We start from the raw sequence: 17,684 nt of genomic DNA, 5'->3' as shown, positions 1-17,684 counted from the left end.
TTATTTTTACAGTGGAAAGGAGAAATTCAAGAGTTTTGCCCCAACACCAAAATGCTTTTGGTTGGCTGCAAGTCTGATCTGCGCACAGATGTTAGTACGCTTGTAGAGTTGTCCAATCACAGACAGACACCAGTGTCATATGATCAGGTAAGTTCTGACAATTCCATATTTTGGTTGTTACTTTCAGACTTTTTTATAGTACAGTGTAGCAAAGACAGATACATGCGCTACACTGATTTTCATCATTCATAATTACTACAGGCACTGGGAATTTCGTGGAACCAGAAAATGTGAATTATTGACTCATGGTGCTCGCAGAGTCATTGTTTACCATACTTGCAGAGCTCACCCTGCAATTAAGAAAGCCCAGGTTCAATTTGTAGAGTGTCCAGATAACTGAAATCTGAACTATGAGTGCAATAGTGGACAGTCTTTTTCATTTGGGTGCCTGCAAATTTTCTTTGAGTTCTGCTTGGGAAACAGACATGGGTATGGATCCCTGTTGTCCTTTAAAAGACTTCCCCCAAACCCAAATGAAAATCTACAATTTTGGTCCCGTTCATTCTAGTGGCGGCTGCAAATAAAGTCCTGGAGGAGAGTAAATTTGAGCTGCAGGTTGCCCAAACGCTCCTAATGAAATGTTGCCCAGTCAAGTTAGCAAAATGGACTAATGGATTGATTCAGTTTGGAAGGCAGTCCTGTGCCAGAGACTCCACATTGGACCAGAAGACATGATAGAGAGAATGGATGATCTTTTATAGGAAGGTCTTGAACAATGCTAGTATCGCTACATAGATTGTGAAGCTCAAATAAAATAGTCTTATGCATGAATGATTGCAAGTTGTTATGCCAGCACTCATTAACATGTTGGGTGAAACCTAGTCATAGTGATTTATATGAATCTACCCATTGCTGCTTGTTCCATGTTGCGTTGAAATCAAGCTATGCAATACATAAAAGAAGCATAAACAGCAGAAATGTGTTTGCACGTATCCTACTGGAATCCAATTACTCACAACTGAGGACTTCACGGAAGAGCTTTTGTGTGAACAGAACCCTCTTCAAAAGGAATAGGGGTTGCTCCCCTTGATAACTCAGAATATAATCTGCAGAATTTGTTATCAACAACTGCAGGCTTTCAGTCCCCCTCCCTCTTTTCTGTGTTGCTGAAGCTGGATAGCTAAACCGGGCAGGAGTCCATTTGGCTTTAAAAGGTTCTCCTCCCTTTGTGGAAAGAGTGAACTGAATGTGTATTTCCTCTTGTCATGATAAGCAATAAGGCAGAAGCGGCTGTTTTCTTTAAAGAAGCAAAAAAAGTAGGGAGCGCGTCTAACCAATGTCTCAAACTGGGAATAACCACCCTTGTCCCTCATGAAGATGGCAGAGGACTCTTTTGTATTGTTATAAAGCTGCATCAACCTAAATCTGATGTAACACAACAAGCATCAAATAAGCCACTTCCAAAACATTTCCCCGAGGCAAATGGATTCAAAGGGCATTGAAAACAGTCATTATACTGTTAAGAAAACTTGGTTTCAGCCGGCATACAACTGGTTTATAACATGTGGATTTCTGTTTGTTGTTGAACACCAAAACACATCAACCCTAGGCAAATATGTTGATAGTGATGATGTTTGGAGATGCAGTCCAGCTATGTCTGGAAAACAACATGGTTCCCTGCCAGTCTTCAGTTTCTCCAAATCCTACAGCTTCAGGATATTTGTCAACCTTTTTTTAGGTCTATCACATCTGATGAGATCTTGGCAATATCATTACAAGGACTTGTTAGACAGTGCTGAGTTTTCACAAAACTTTCACATGAAATGTTGGCATTTCCCCCCCTCCCCCAATGCTTACTTCTCAAAAGGGATACCCGCTAAAAACACAGAAGCAAAGCAATAACATAGCTTATGTATTAGTCCTCCCTATTTTAAAAAAAAATTTACAGATGAAACCATTTTTGTCCCGAAGACACAGGAATTAGTTCCATTTGAATTGTCAAGAAAATAATTGGGATTTCCCCCCCACACACACACACGCACAGCGTTTGCTTTCTAAACTTTATCAAGCCGTGATTGAGTCTTATGAACACTTTTTTTCCTCTGCAGAATCTATAGGAATAAATAGGAGTAAACACCTACAGTTGACAACATAGATGGATACTGTGATAAAATGGTGAAAGGGTCTTTTATTGGGTCATAGAGGAGGGTTGATCTTGATAGTAGTTTCAAACTAGAATCATACGGCCTTGAATCAGACTTTATGGTGTACAGCGCGACCACAATCTTATGCCTTTCAGGACTACATTTTTGTGGGCACCAAATTGGAGCTTTGAAAAATAACATATGAAACAAATACTTCTCTGTGGCTTCCCATGTAGCGCTGGTGAGTTTAACTTTCTCACTGCAGATTGATTGTCGTGGATAATCCAGAAACTATCTGATTGCCCCTTCAGTTGTAATGAGACAAGCCATTTAATTATCTTGATTCATTTTTCTGCCAAAATGTTTGAGCTTGCACAAAATTATCCAGCTTTCCTTCCGAGAGTCAACTCAAAGCTCCAGCTCTTATTATATCTAAAGACCCAACAACCTTTGGTTTCTGAATGTCTTCCAGATCATTTCCATTAGGCACGAAGTGACAAAGTGCAAGAGACCATTCCTAACGTCAGTAGTGAGGCTCGTATTTGTACAACCGGAATATGCAAACTGTTCTAAGTTCTAGTTGAACAGCATTTTTCCCTGTCCAGGTTGAGTAAATAAGCATTATTACCAAACAGGAAAATCAAATATTTGTTTTTCTTCCAGTTTTAGGTGGCTTGTATCCCTCCCTGATGCTTTAGGGCACTAAATGGCTCAGAGGAATAAAATTATAGATCTCATTATCAATTAACAACATATAGTTTGTTTGTTTATTAATTGCTGGCTTAGTGAAAGTTGAGGGTTTCTAGAAAACACTGTTCTTTGCCTACATAGTATAATGCTAGACTTTGCTATGTCTAAACCCATACGTGTGATTTTAGAGTCAGGTTACAGGTTTTACCAGTCTTGCGATGAAAAAAGATGCCATCTGCTGTCCAGAATCTTAGCTCAAGCAGTTCTACCCTATTTCTTTAAGAGAACAGAGAAGGTGCCTTAACTTCACCACATTTGGATGGCTTGCTTCATCTTTTGACGCCCGTTGGGTTTTTAAAGTCAACAACTATAGGTCATAATCTGAACTAGTTGAACTATTCAACCTTGTATTTAGGGGGAAAGGTAGCAGACAGCCCAAACCCAAAAGCCTACATTGGTTGCTACATAAAGAGCGGTCTGTACCGCAGTAGTTAAAACAATTTGCTCAGCATGGGAAGGGAAATGTGTCTTGTCTGCTGTGTTGAGTTTATGTATATCATACAAAATTGTGCTAGGAGTCTTTAGTTCCTTTTCCCCTCGCTGTTACTTGTTGCGGGTCATATCTAATCCATTCCACAAGCTCTGGACACACAGACACTGCATTGTAGGACTGCTGATAGGAACATGAAACATTCAGACCATTGAACCAGAATTTAGGACCTGGTTATTGTTGCCTATCATCTGACCCTGTTACTTCTCTATAAGTACTGTCTTGAAATGGATAGGGTTCAGTAAGGGCTTTTTTTTTAATGTGGCTATTGTTAGACTACCAAACTGCTTAAAGATTCCACTGTCCAAATTGCTGTCAAAGATCGTTTAAGGTTGTGATGTGGACAATAAGAGCTAGGATCAGCCTTTATTGGTTGAGTGTCCTCCAAATTCATTGAGGTTAATATTCCTAGAATTCGCTGTGCTGGCTGGGATTCTGCGAATTGTAATCCTAACACATCTGAATGACAACAGGGTGTAGAAGTCTGTTTTTATTTGCCTAAATGCTCCATCCAAAAGCAAATAGGACTTGGTTTAGGTTTGAACAGACTTTTACTGAGGGCTAATACCTGCCTCTCCTTTTTCTTTCTTCCTAGGGTGCAAACATGGCCAAACAGATTGGAGCAGCCACTTATATTGAATGCTCAGCCTTGCAATCTGAAAACAGCGTACGAGACATTTTTCATGTGGCGACCCTAGCCTGTGTGAACAAAACTAATAAAAATGTTAAGCGGAACAAGTCGCAGAGGGCAACAAAACGAATTTCACACATGCCAGGCCGGCCAGAACTCACTACAGTCACCACAGATCTGCGGAAGGACAAAGCAAAGAGCTGTACAGTGATGTGAAGACTCAAGTTTCTCACTCAAGATGGCCAAGGACCATGTGTTTGGGGGGATAGACGATAACTCAACAAGAAGTGCCCAGTGAAAGTGGCCTATTGTATGGGCATGCCAGTGCTTAAAGGCCACCGTTTCCCCTTAGTAGGCAAGAACTGTACTTGAGGGGTCAGTGTGTAGGGAATCAGTGGGAAAAGATGGATCCTGAAGGGTTGTTAAAGCTACTTGGATGAAATACCAAATATGAATGAAGCTATTTGAATGTGCTAACGTGGCTAAAGGATTAAGTAGCGCCCAAGAAAATGATATTCTGGAGGAAGCTTATTTTCAGTCGGTTTTGAATACCAACTTCAATTCTAATTACGTTCTAAACAATACTCTCAGATCTAAAGTCAAGATTTTCCTACTCCTTTCATTGTGAATTTTGGCCTTGTGATGCAGTTTTAGTTTTTTCCAAAGAATATATCTTTGCCTTTTAGTTGAACCTTAAAAATAGGAAGAGTTATTCTGGAGAAGAATGCTCTTAGACTTTAAAAATATATGTTGTGTGAGAGGACTAGAGTGAAGGAGGAAGTTAAACACTTTTTAAAAGCTATTGTTATGAAAACACGGATGGATAAGGAAGAGGGTTTTAAGAATCTCTTTTTCAGAGCAGATCTTGGATACGACACCTTTCCCTTCATGCTTGACCCATCCTTTTGGATAATGGGCTGAAAATTAAGTTGGATTTCAATGGCTTCTTCAGGAGTTGTATACAACAAGAATAGCATAGGTGGAAGAGTAACAACATCCAACAAATGGTGCTAAGAGTTAGTTATAAAAGAGCATAGTCTTACTGCCCTCCTAACCCGCTCTTTTAGTGTGAAGGAGGCCAACCACAGCACTGTGTGTAAGAGAGTAAGTGCTGTTTTGCTATATGACCTTTTCTACAGTTCTGTCCTGGGTATTTTCTGTTTCGGCTAGCACATGAGCCAACCTTCTCCAATTAGCTCCATAAAAATGTATCTCAGAGAGAGAAAGGGAGAGAAAGGCTGCGTATGGATGACCGTCTCTTATTACACATTTCTGTTTACTTGTAATGAGCACTCTGAGGAAATGGGGGAGGAGGAGCCCAAAGAATGGTGGAGCCTTAACAGGTCCCATGTGGAAACAGGATATTGCATTAATCCTGAAGGTCTAATGCAAGCATATCCAGACAGTGATCATTAAACATTACTTGGGTGACCCAGATTCTGTCAAATTCCTTTTCCCTGACTGATGACTATTGTTACATCCACTAAGCCAATCTCAAAAATAGTTTGCAGATGTTGTTGCGCTTTGGAAGAGGCTGCAGAGCTCTGCTGAGAAGCTGTCTCTCTAGCTTGTCCAAAGCCAGCGTTTTTCTCCAATGCTTCATTTTTGAAGCACTTCCACACGAAAGGTCCAGATCTATTGCCACCGTGATAACGCTTTTGATTGACGCAATGGTATGCTTATGGCAGTATTAAAACAAGCCAACAAAACAAAAAAGCTGGCAAGTGCTTTCCGTATTTAAGTATTGTAAAATGAGAAATGAGTTAACTGTTTCAGCAGAGCATCACTTTTTAACAAATGATGGTCACTTTGTATGTTTGGTTATTGTTTCTGCAGTATTTATTTTTCTTTTAAATAAAAAAAAATGTTTAGTCGTTGATTACATCTGTGTTCCTATGCTGTTTTATACTGTCCAGCACTGATATTTGTGAGGGGCAAAGAACAGAAAGACCAATTTGGATGACCCGGAGATAAAAATCTTGGATCGGTGATCAAAGAGGAACTTATAAATGTTTCAATGTTTGAAGAGAGGTCAGGACGATGGGTGCAAGCAGTCTGGTTACTTTATGTAAGAATGTTTAGACCATACCAGAACACTTTAGTTAATTTGTGGTAAATGCCTGGCATTTTTGCCTGTTGCTGCAGCTTGGTATAGGATTTTTATAGATGCTGTTAAAAAGAAAGACAGGCAGGAGAAAGAAAGAAAAAGAAAAAGAAAGGAAGGAAAGAGAAAGAAAGAGGAAGGGAGGGAAGGAAGGAAGGAAGGAAGGAAGGAAGGAAGGACAGTGATAATGGGAAAAGGTAGAGAACCAAGCATACAAGTGGATTACCATATAAATGGTAATGAAATTTTTATGATGATGATGATGGTAGCAAGTTGGGATTTTGAGATGTGTTGTTTTTACAATTCTGTAAAAAATGGGTAGAGAAGGAGAATAAGAATTATTGTGCTACTGTGGGATTTTCCAAGCAGAAGACAGTGCTATCTTAGTGCTATCCTAGCTCTAGTAAGCTAAGTGGTGAAACTTTAGAGCAGGGAAGTTATGACAGCAAATGCAATCGTATTTTGAGAAGCTGTAATTTTCCTGAATAGCTGCTTTGAGCCTAAAGTTACCTTTAAAAATTGTTCAGCTAATTACATGAATTATGTATTGTCTTGGTTGGCTTAGTAGTACAGCTGTATTATGAAGTAAGACTGGCTAGTGGAGAAGAAGAAATTGCTGATCTGTTGCAAATTATCAGTTTATTTACTTTGCTCATGACTTACCTCATCCATGCAAGAAAAGTAACTTACATATTGAAAAGATTAGAAAAGCTATTACACATAGTTGACATTCGTAATTAAAATAATAATACTTATTATGCCCCTGAAATGTCAAGATCACCTTGTCCAAACTGGCTCCTTCAGAAGTGCTCAATCACAGCTCCCATCTGCCATAGTCTTAAAGTCCCTGTGAAGCATTGCTGGTTGTAAATGGAACTGATAATTTCTCACTGGAAACCCATTCTCTTAATTTATATTTTTTAGATCAACTTGTTGGATGCTTCTCTACCCACCCACCCACCCCATTCAATGATTTTGAGTTGGGTGAGGGAGAGAAATGACTCACTGAGATTTAGTCTATCAATTTCCTTGCAAAGAAAGGTTTCGGGCTAAAAGAACCAGGGCTGTTTATAAGGTTACAGCATAGAAGACTAGCTATGACACATTAGCTATTTGCCATGAAAGCCAGTTGAGTGATCTTGGGCCAATCATTCTCTCTCAGCCTGCCCCGCCTCACAGGATTGTTGTTATGGGGAAAATAGGAGGAGAAAGCTGTATGTTATATTTGTATCAATAATAAAGGTGGGATACAAACGAATAAAAAATAAAATAGAAGATTTGTTCAAGTCTATACACAAGAATCTGATCAACTGAAGTTCAACACTAAATGGACGCTAGATAAGGCTCAACGGAATTCAGAAGAGGTTGGATTTGGAGCACTTGAGGGAATGCAAATTAGTTTAACTGTGCACTTAACTCCGCCCTCACCCCCTCCTCCTACAAATGGGAAGAAATGACCTGTTGGGATTCCATTCCATCGATTTCCTCGCAAGGAAGTGGGTTGCCATCTATTTTACAGTCTACATCTGTGTCAAGCAAAAGGATATAAAAACAGGAAAGCTTGCCGACCCTAGGGACTGGCACTATTACCAACATAACAGCTTCCATCGCCAGATGCAGTATTAGGTAGAGCAGTTGTGTGTTGGCCAATTAATCATAATCTACAGTGGGTTTGCATAATCATTGGTATTCACAGATGGCCAGACATTATTACTTTGCTTAGTAACCAAGGGATGCTTCTGGCTAAGTCAGAACAGACTCCATCAGGTACCTCTTCTTTGGATGAAATGATGGAAATGTTTTGGAAAATATTTTTCCAAAATCCTATTGTCAGCCCTGGAACCTATTAGGAGTTTTGAATCTGATCCAGTTACAGCTGGTTGATAAGACATTTCAGGTCTGCTACTTTACCCTTTACCATTGGAGTCATTTGGGACAAAATCCTAAACTTGATCCCAAGGGCGGAGACCATACAGAGCATACTATCTCTACACAAAGGCTTTCAAGAAAATAGATTTATGGTGCTTTCTGAAACAAACAGCTATATCCCAATTATGCCGCTGGCAGAGAGAATACGAATACAACAAGAGGAAATAACATCTTCTTAACCTGAAGCTGTTTCCCATTAAGGAGCCAATTCAGCCATAAAAACAAGAAATGAGCAAAATGGGGAATAAAAGCCGAGGCCCTCAAGAGTCGATATGCAGCCTGAGGGAAAAGGAGTGTCAGGCCTGTAGTTACGTTCCTTTTAGGATCTTTGGCCTGCCACACTTTCTATTATTTTCCTATGCTGTTTCATTAGTGTAGCAGTTGGGAGGGGGGAATAGAAAGGAGTAGATTTGTGGAATGTGTTGTTGTCATTCTTTCTAGAAGCCCAAGGTCATCTTTTGTCTCCGCACCTCGACACCTGACCGGAAGCAGCTGGGTGGAGATGCCAGCATGGAAGAAGAAGATTGGGCCATGTGATGGATTTATGGGTGTGGGCATAAGATTATGAACTTTCAACTGGGTGGAATTCCAGGAAGCAAATCAGAGTTGGAATTCCACAGATGTGGTAAGATGTCTGATTTATTAAATTGGAACTTTAAGGATAACTTTGCCTTGGATTCTGATTTAATTCTGCATGATATTTGGAACGCTGACAAGGAGACTTAAAGCAGAGCGTGTATGAAAACCAACTGGAGGAGGAAGAAAGCTTGGAATGTAAAGGCTTTCAAGAAATGGAGGATGGAGGTTGAGCAGAAAGAGGAAGAAGAGTGTTCAAGGTTAATTGGTCAGGACAGGTCCTACCAACTAGCAAAATGTGATTGGGCAATACTGGAAGTGTTGCGAAGTAAGAGTATTGGGTTATACTTTGCCTTCTTTAGGCTAAACCAAAGTCCTCAGGTGTGATGGTGAATGTTGTGGTGCCAACAATCTTGACATGACATTCAGCTAGCAGTCAAGTCAGTTTCTATAGATGGAGTGGGATGAGTTGGTGCCATCTTGTCTTTTGCCTCGGGCTGCAAAAGACCTCAGATTGGGCTTTGATTTGGAAGGACTTTTAAAATGAAGGGTGTTGAGAACAACATACATACATACATACATACATACATACATACATACATACATACATATTCGGGTCTTTTCCTGTGTAAGATTGAGATTGTCTTGGCAACATTTCAGTGATTTCTCACTCACCATCTTCAGGCTGGTGTTTTCCGCTTAAAGCGTGGTCAGAGCTGCCATCTTTCTATAAATCTTGGTGTGTGTGTGTGGAGTGATGGCTTTGTTTCATTGATTGGCTGTGTGGTTGTGAGACCTTGCCGAAATGTTGCCAAGAGAATCTCAATCTTACACGGGAAAAGACCCGAATACAACAAGACCAGCACACACACACACACACACACACGTATGTATGTATGTATGTATGTATGTATGTATGTTTTGATTCAATCAGCAAAGCACCTCAGTCTTATAAAATAAAAAGAAAGAAACAAAGGAAGCACTCACTTTTCATAGAAAAACACATTGACTTTTTAAAAATGCATTCCATAAGCACTTTATTTTTTTATACTACATCCAAAAACATTGAGGTACTGTAAACATGGGAAATTGACATCGGCAGTTACATTGTGAGGACATTTTTGGTGAACAAGTTTTTAAAATGTATTGACCTACTTTCTAAAACATACTCTGCTTGCAAATGGAAAGAGTTCTATAACAAGAGTCACAATTACTATAATACTAAAATTTCCTGAGACTTCCAACTGTTTTAATGTTGCTAATTATTTATGATTAAAAAAATCAGAGAAGCAACAATTGAATTATGAAGTGTTTGTGTGGATTTTTCGAAATTCAGAAATAATTTTTTATTAAAAATTTTAATAAGTTTTACAATTATTCCCCCCTTACCCTTCCCTCTTCCCCCATCCCTACCCCTCTTCCCTCCCTCCCTCCCCCCCACCTCCCAGAGCAAAATACAGGGTATAAACATTTAACAACCATACGCTAGCTAATTTTAACATGTTACTATTCTTGTGCTTTAACTCCCCCTTTATTAAACTAGCTTTAAATGAATTGTAGCATTCCTTATGCCTTCATTCATAAGCTAACTGAATTTTTTTAGTCCGGTATTTGTTTTGAATATAGTCAATCCATCTTCTCCAGTCCAGCTTGTACTTCTCTTCTGAATGGTCCTTCAGATACGCTGAGATTTTGGCCATCTCTGCTAAGTTTACTACTTTTAACGTCCATTCTGGGCAACTCTTCCTTCTTCCAATATTGCGCCACCAACAATCTTGCTGCCGTCGTTAGGTTCAAAATCAAATTAGTCTCTATAACAGTACAATCTGAAACTATACCTAACAGGAACAACTGGGGCGTGAACTTTATCCTCTTTTTCAAAATATTTTGAATAACCCACCATATTTTTATCCAAAGTGTTTTAGCTTTTTTACAAGTCCACCAAATATGGTAATACGTGACACTAACACAGTCGCATCTCCAACATTTAGATTGTAGATTCGGATACATACAGGCTAGCCTTTTTGGATCTAAATGCCATCTGTACAACATCTTGTAAAAATTCTCTCTCTCAAGTTCTAGCTTGTGTAAATTTTACATTTCTTACCCAAATCTCTTCCCATGTTTCCATCATTATTGGTTCTTCAAAATTTTGTGCCCATTTTATCATACAATCTTTAACTAATTCTGTTTCTGAGTCTATTTCTATCAATACATTATACAACCTTTTTATGTGCATTTGACCCTGGTCCCTAATTTGTTTTATCAAATTATCCTCATTTTGGATGATACCAGATTTCTGGTCTTTTTTCCATCTAGCCTGTAACTGACCGTACTGAAACCAGGTTGGAATTACCCTTTCCTCTCTTAGTACATTCAAAGATTTTAACTGTGGTACACCTCTATCCATACTAAGAAGTTCTGCATATGTAGTTACATCTTGTTTTTGTTCTATACTTATGTTCTCCATAGCATGTCTGGGCACCCACCACATGGGTATCTTGTCATTTAACCTATATTGATTTTTTTCCAGACACGCAATAAAGCATTCCTTAAAATATGACTTTTAAAAATCTTGTCCACCTTCTTGTCATATATTAGATAAGCATGCCAGCTATATACCAGATCATAACCCTCAATATTCAATATTCTATCCTCTATTTGGTTAACCCAATCGCTAATTGTTGTTAGAACTGCTGCTTCATAGTATAATTTTAAGTTGGGCATTTTTAAGCCTCCTCTTTCGCGTGTATCTTGCATTATTTTAAGTTTTATTCTCGGTTTTTTCCCTGCCCAAACAAAGTTGTTGATACCTTTCTGCCATTCTTCCAAATTTGCGTCTTTTTTAAGTATTGGTATCATTTGAAGGAGGAATAGAAACTTGGGCAAAACATTCATTTTAACTGCTGCTATCCTTCCCAACAAAGACAATTGTAATTTTTTTTCATTTATTCATTTCTATCTGTATTTTATGCCATAATGGTTCATAATTGTACTTATATAATTTCCCATTTGAAGTTGTATTATAAATTCCTAAATATTTAACCTTTTTTACTATCTCACATCCTGTTACTCTTTCTAATTCTTCTTTTTGGTTCATAGTCATATTTTTAACTATCATCTTTGTCTTCCCTAGATTTACTTTGAACCCAGATACTTGGCCATATTGATTAATTATATTCATTAAACCTGTAACTGATTCCCCCGGTTGGGTTAAAGTTACAACCAAGTCATCCGCAAATGCTTTTACTCTGTATTCCTAATCTTAATTCCTTGTAATTCGTCAGACCCACGTATTCTGTTCAATAACAATTCCAGGGTTAAAATAAACAATAATGGAGACAAGGGACACCCCTGTCTTCTTCCTTTTTCAATTTTAAAAGATTCTGTTATGCCTCTATTAACTATAATTTGTGCTGTCTGTTTCTGGTATATTGCTTTGATAGATTGCATGAAATGCTTTCCGAACTGCATCTTTTGTAATATTTTTATTAAAAATTGCCAATTGACTTGACTGAATGCTTTCTCCGCATCTAAGAAATTCAGAAATATTTTTGTCAAGTCAAGAAAAAACTATGTCAGCCCTATTTTGGGGGGGTTCTGTGCTAGAACCAAAGAAGAAGTTATAATATCAACCATTTCCCTGCTTTTAAAGTTGAAAAAAAAAAGGTTTACCACAAATTTCTTCTCCCAACTGAATGACCTGTCTTCTTTTTAAAGAAAACTATTTTTAGGGGAAGAAAAAGAAATGCAAGAAACATATTTTTATTTTTAACACCAGAAGCTCGACTGATTTTGAGATTCCCGTGCAAACGTGCAATTAAAGCATTGTGTTTGCCTTTTCCTTTGTCAGGAATTGAAAAAACGAGACCTCCAGAATTCCCAGTGCAATCTTTAGCCTTGAGGGAACTGTCCTGATTTTGTTTTTCTGCTTGTTTTCCTAATGCTAAGGAGAACAACTGTGCTAGGAACACATCCTTCTTACACACTCACATCTGATTCTTTTATTGTTTTACTGGATCAAACAAGGTACGTAGCCAACTCTTTATTGTCAGTAAGTGGCCAGAAGTTAGTGGGAAGATCATAATCGTATGATATGAATATTATTGCCTAATGTTTGTTCTTAGTCTCTTATCTGGAGTTAGAACTATAGGGGTCAACAATTGCAAGTCATTTGAGGACTATTATAACAACCCTAGTTGATCCTCCAGCTGCCTGTCCAGCAAGATGCTTGAGCCAGGAAAATTATGGCTGAATAAGCTTGATCTGTTTTCAAAGTGGTTTCCAATTATAATTAATTACTGACCAGCGGCCAAAGTGCATTATGTTTCTTTTCTTAGTCACATTGAAATTTTACAGGACAAACAACTCAGAAAGCTAAATAATTTCTCCCTGATAGGAATATAATAGGAACTTCATGACTCCACGTATATACATTTAGATGTAATACCAACTACCAGTAGTATCCAAAATTGCACAAAGACTTTTTCTACTCATAAGCTGTTAAAGGTATATAGCTATATATTAATGACTTGTGCATGTTTAATTGAATTCGTAAGTTTTGCCCCTAACAAAGTGCACAGGATCATAGGAATTTCCCTATACATTAATTTGTCTATTCTCCATTATTTATAAATAGGCCCATTTTTAAAAAAATGCAGATTTAATAAGCCAGGAAATAATTGTATACTCTCCTCACTAGTGCTGATAGTCTAACTTTTAGAAGTATCTTTGCAACTCTTCATCTCTTGAAGATAATTGATATCTGAAGACAGAGGAAGAATCTCTGCCAATGATTCTCTTTCAGGCTGATGTTACCATCAATGTTCTGTAAAGCTATTCTAGTTCAGGTTTGGAAACAACAAGATCAGAGGTGGATTGCTGCTGGTTTGGTCCAGTTCGGATGAACCGGTAGTGGAATTCAGGCCTGGGTCGCAGAACCAGCAGCGACCCAGGACTGACACGTCCCTGAACCGATTCTACGGTGTCTTCTGCCGTTGCTGGCATGGTTCTGTCCATGTGCAGAGCAAACTAAACCGGTACTAACCAGTTCAGGAACCCACCCCATCCCTGGACAAGATGGTTACCATGATGGCTTATTTGGAACTGGACTTCTCAGTTCAAAAATATGAAAGCCATTGTTTGTGTGTGTGTTGGGGTGGGGGTTCCCTTGGTGTTCTTTGAGTTTGCTTGTCCCAACGTTCTTCAGTTCTTGGATGAGAAGCGGAACATCTTCAAGGAAAAACAAAGTCCACTTGCCTTTTCAAAAAGCCCCTTTGGGACAACCATGACCTGGATGACTGAGTCTCTCCGTAGACATCTGAGTTTGGTTATTTTCTTGCAGACATTTCATTATCCAAACTAGGCAACATCATCAGGACTAGCACTGATGATGTTGCCTAGTTTGGGTAATGAAATGTCCACCAGAAAACAACCAAGCTCAGAGAGCACCAAAGATCCTTCATTTCAACCCTGAGCTACAAATATTCTCTTTTAAAGAGCAGGTGCTTTACCATTGACATTAGTTATTTAAAACATTTATACAGCAGCCCATTTTAGTTTAGGAAATAATTACACATCCACAGTTAGTGAGGACATGGCAAATCTTTCCCTTAAAAGATGGGTTTTTATCATTCAGCTGCTGCAAATCAAACATTTTGTACTACAGTACTGTGTGTGTAAGCATCCTTTTAGATTCAGGTAACATCAAAAGATTTTAGTATATATGTTTCCTCAATTGTTAACACATTTAGATTTTAGATTCTATATGCACAGGGACTATCATTGATTTTTTTAAAAAAAACAATTCTCTCTAAATTGCCTGAGGCCTCTTTAATGTCACAACTCTCCTTAATTGGCTTTTGTTGTTTGGAGCTTCTCTCCAGTCATACATTTAGACAATTATCTGTAATGATAAAGATTTAAACCATCCCAGTTCAGATCATCAATTGGTCATATTAGATAGGGGTATGCTGAAGTGCTGCAAAGCCTGAAGATCAAACCTGAAGTAGTAATCAGGGATTACCCATTTCATTCTCTCCATCCCATAACCACAAAGAAATGGCTGCTTTCTTCATCGGGAAGTCAGGCCATCCTGGGGGAACAGTGAGAAAGGTAGAGTAACACATTTCCTTCCCCCTATCACTGCCCATTCTCTTAAATTCTAGATTACTGTAAACACTTAACTCAGTGATTTACTCCTGCTTGGTTTCTACTTGTCGCTGAAGCATTTGGTCAGAAACAAACAAGGGTAAAATGTCAGGAAGAGGAGGAGGAGGAGGAGGAGGAGGAGGAGGAGGAGGAGGAGGAGGAGGAGGAGGAGGAGGATCATTTTTATACTAAATTGGTGTACTGAGACTACAGTATTTTACCTATATATTCCTATCTATCTATCTATCTATCTATCTATCTATCTATCTATCATCTATCTATCTATCTATCTATCTATCTATCTATCTATCTACCTACCTACCTACCTACCTACCTACCTACCTACCTATCATCCATCTATCTATCTATCTATCTATCTATCTATCTATCTATCTATCTATCTATCTATCTATCACCTATCATTGTATTTATCACCTCTCTTTCCGTCTATCTATTTGTCTTTGGTATCTATCTCTGTCTATCTTTGCTACCTATCTATCAATTACTATGTATCGATCTATCTGTCTATCATCTTTATATCTTTCTATTTATAACCATATTTCATGCATTAAGGTTTGATTGAAATATTCAGCTGAAACTTTCTAAAAGCATGAAAAGGGGAACATAAGAAGAAAATTTCAATGAATTTATCATGGTTTGGATATGCCATTTGTCTGATTGCTCTGTATAGGAATGCCCTGTCATTCTACCATCATTGGTCTACAGTTTCATAATCTTGTGATATTTCAGATGGGTCCCAAAGAAAGATAGCAGGAAGGATTTTCTTCTAAAGGGCTTTTTCTAGCTAGAGATTATTGAAAGACAGGGAGACTCCAGAAGACAGTACAGTCAGGGATACAACAGAAAAGAAACAATAATGTTAACTCAATATCAGCTAAAGAAATTCTAATGTACCCCAAGAATTACATGGCAATCTAAAGAGGAAGAAAGCACCCCAAAGACCAAATTCAACAGAACAATTTTGCTCTCATGTCTTTCTATTGGGGAGAGGTGGGGTGGAACATAATGTAGTCCAGGGGTGTCCAACTTTGGCAACTTTAAGACTGGTGGCTGGCAGGGGAATTGAAGTCCACAGGTCTTAAAGTTTTCAAAGATATCCAAAGGTCTTAAAGTTGTCAATGTAGACCTTGTCTGTTTGCAGGAGTTGGATTGCCCTGGATTGGATTCTAGGCATGTCATGACCCAACTATATTAACTGAGCATGGTAGAGATTTATCTGATCAGATATGAAATAGTTCAAAATCGAATAATTATTTCTGAGTTATTTTAGTAATATACATCATAATCACTCATTACTTATCATCTTTCAGTTTCCTATACTCACCAAACTGCATTAATCATGCAGTTTCTTTTGAGCCATTGACACTCAAAGGATGGCTGGAGAAAAAAAAGAGGCTATCAACCTTTATGCTATATTTAAAGAATCAAATGATGTATGAGACACTTTTAGTTCCTGTGGACGTTTTGAATTATTTTACCTATTCTCTCATCCACCATGCAGTGAATAATCAATCAGCAACAGAGAATCACAAACAGGTGATCTTTTGCTTTTAAATAGAAGCTACAGTACATATAATGATTTATATTATATTAATCAATCCACAGCACTCCTATTAACCCCATCTCTATAGAGAGCAAACCTGTTCAAACAGGCAGCTCAATCCTTTTCAACTTTACTTTGAAATAGACCAATTTTACTTTCAAATAAAATTTCAGTGGAGGTCTGTGCAATATTCTCAACAATGGCATTCTCCTTGTGCTTAGTACATTAGTCTTAGTACAGAGCAGGGGTGGTATTCAGCAGGTTCTGACCAGTTCTGGAGAACTGGCAGTGGAAATTTTGAGTAGTTTGGTGAATCAGTAAATGCCATATCTGACTGGCCCCGCCCCCATCTATTCTCTGCCTCCTGAGTCCTAGCTGATTGGGAGGAAATGGGGATTTTGCAGTAACCTTCCCTTGGAGTGAGGAGGTATGGAGATTTTACAGTATCCTTCCCCTGCCATGGCCACTAAGCCATGCCCACCAAGCCATGCCCACAAAACTGGTAGTAAAAAAATTTGAATCCCACCACTGGTACAGAGGTGTCAAACCTGTGGCCCGCAGGCTGGATGCATCACGCCCTGCCCTCTCCCAGTTTAGCAAAGGAGAAAAAAGTCACGATACATCACGTGATGACAATGTGACGCCACGAGTTTGACACCCCTGTCTTAGTATGTAGTTTGGGGTGCTTTTGAATCTATCATTATTATTAGATGTTTGAGTGGCCTCCAAGAAATTAAGATTGTGTTAACTGTTCTGGAGTTGGTTGGATAATCCAGTGGCAGTGAACATTGTGTTAATTCTCTTCTACCTGGGTTACTGCAATAGGCTGGATATTGGACTCCTTTGGAAAATAGTTTAGGAAACTTCATCCAGTCCAGATGTTCAACTGATTTATATAAATCAAAAGGACAGGAAGCTAGCCCGATATAATGCAGAAAACATTATGTCTGTGCATACTGTATTCCTCAAAGCAGATATAGGGAAGGGGGTACAAAGGAAGAAGTTCATCAACATTTACATATATACCAATTGTATAAAGTAAAAAAAAATCTCTGAAACCTTAAAAAACCTGAAAAAAATAGGAGCTGAAAAATCCAATTATATATAGAAGTCCACAAAATGCTATTTAAACAGGGTTAACCATGCTTACAATACAATATAATAGCAGAGTTGGAAGGGACCTTGGAGGTCTTCTAGTCTAACCCCCTGCTTAGGCAGGAAACCCTATATCGTTTCAGACAAATGGCTATCCAACATTTTCTTAAAGACTTCCAGTGTTGGGGCACTCACAACTTCTGGAGGCAAGCTGTTCCACTGATTAATTGTTCTAACTGTCAGGAAGTTTC

At 38.5% G+C, this 17,684-nt stretch overlaps 1 protein-coding gene across 1 annotated transcript in view; it reads left to right on the top strand.

Moving 5' to 3' along the window:
* RND3 (Rho family GTPase 3) overlaps nucleotides 1-5,897 on the top strand; it is a 34,286-nt gene extending 28,389 nt beyond the window's left edge. The window contains exons 4-5 of the mRNA XM_081945027.1: nucleotides 13-147; nucleotides 3,980-5,897. Of these exons, the coding sequence (XP_081801153.1) occupies nucleotides 13-147; nucleotides 3,980-4,231 (387 nt within the window). The 3' untranslated portion in view covers nucleotides 4,232-5,897. The remainder of the gene's footprint in view (nucleotides 1-12; nucleotides 148-3,979) is intronic.
* Nucleotides 5,898-17,684: the final 11,787 nt, after the last annotated feature.

The sequence above is a fragment of the Natrix helvetica genome, assembly GCF_964273705.1.
Source record: "Natrix helvetica genome assembly, chromosome: 1".
Taxonomy (NCBI): Eukaryota; Metazoa; Chordata; class Lepidosauria; order Squamata; family Natricidae; genus Natrix; species Natrix helvetica.
The sequence above is the reverse complement of the archived record's forward strand: the minus strand, read 5'-3'. Positions and strand labels throughout refer to the sequence as shown.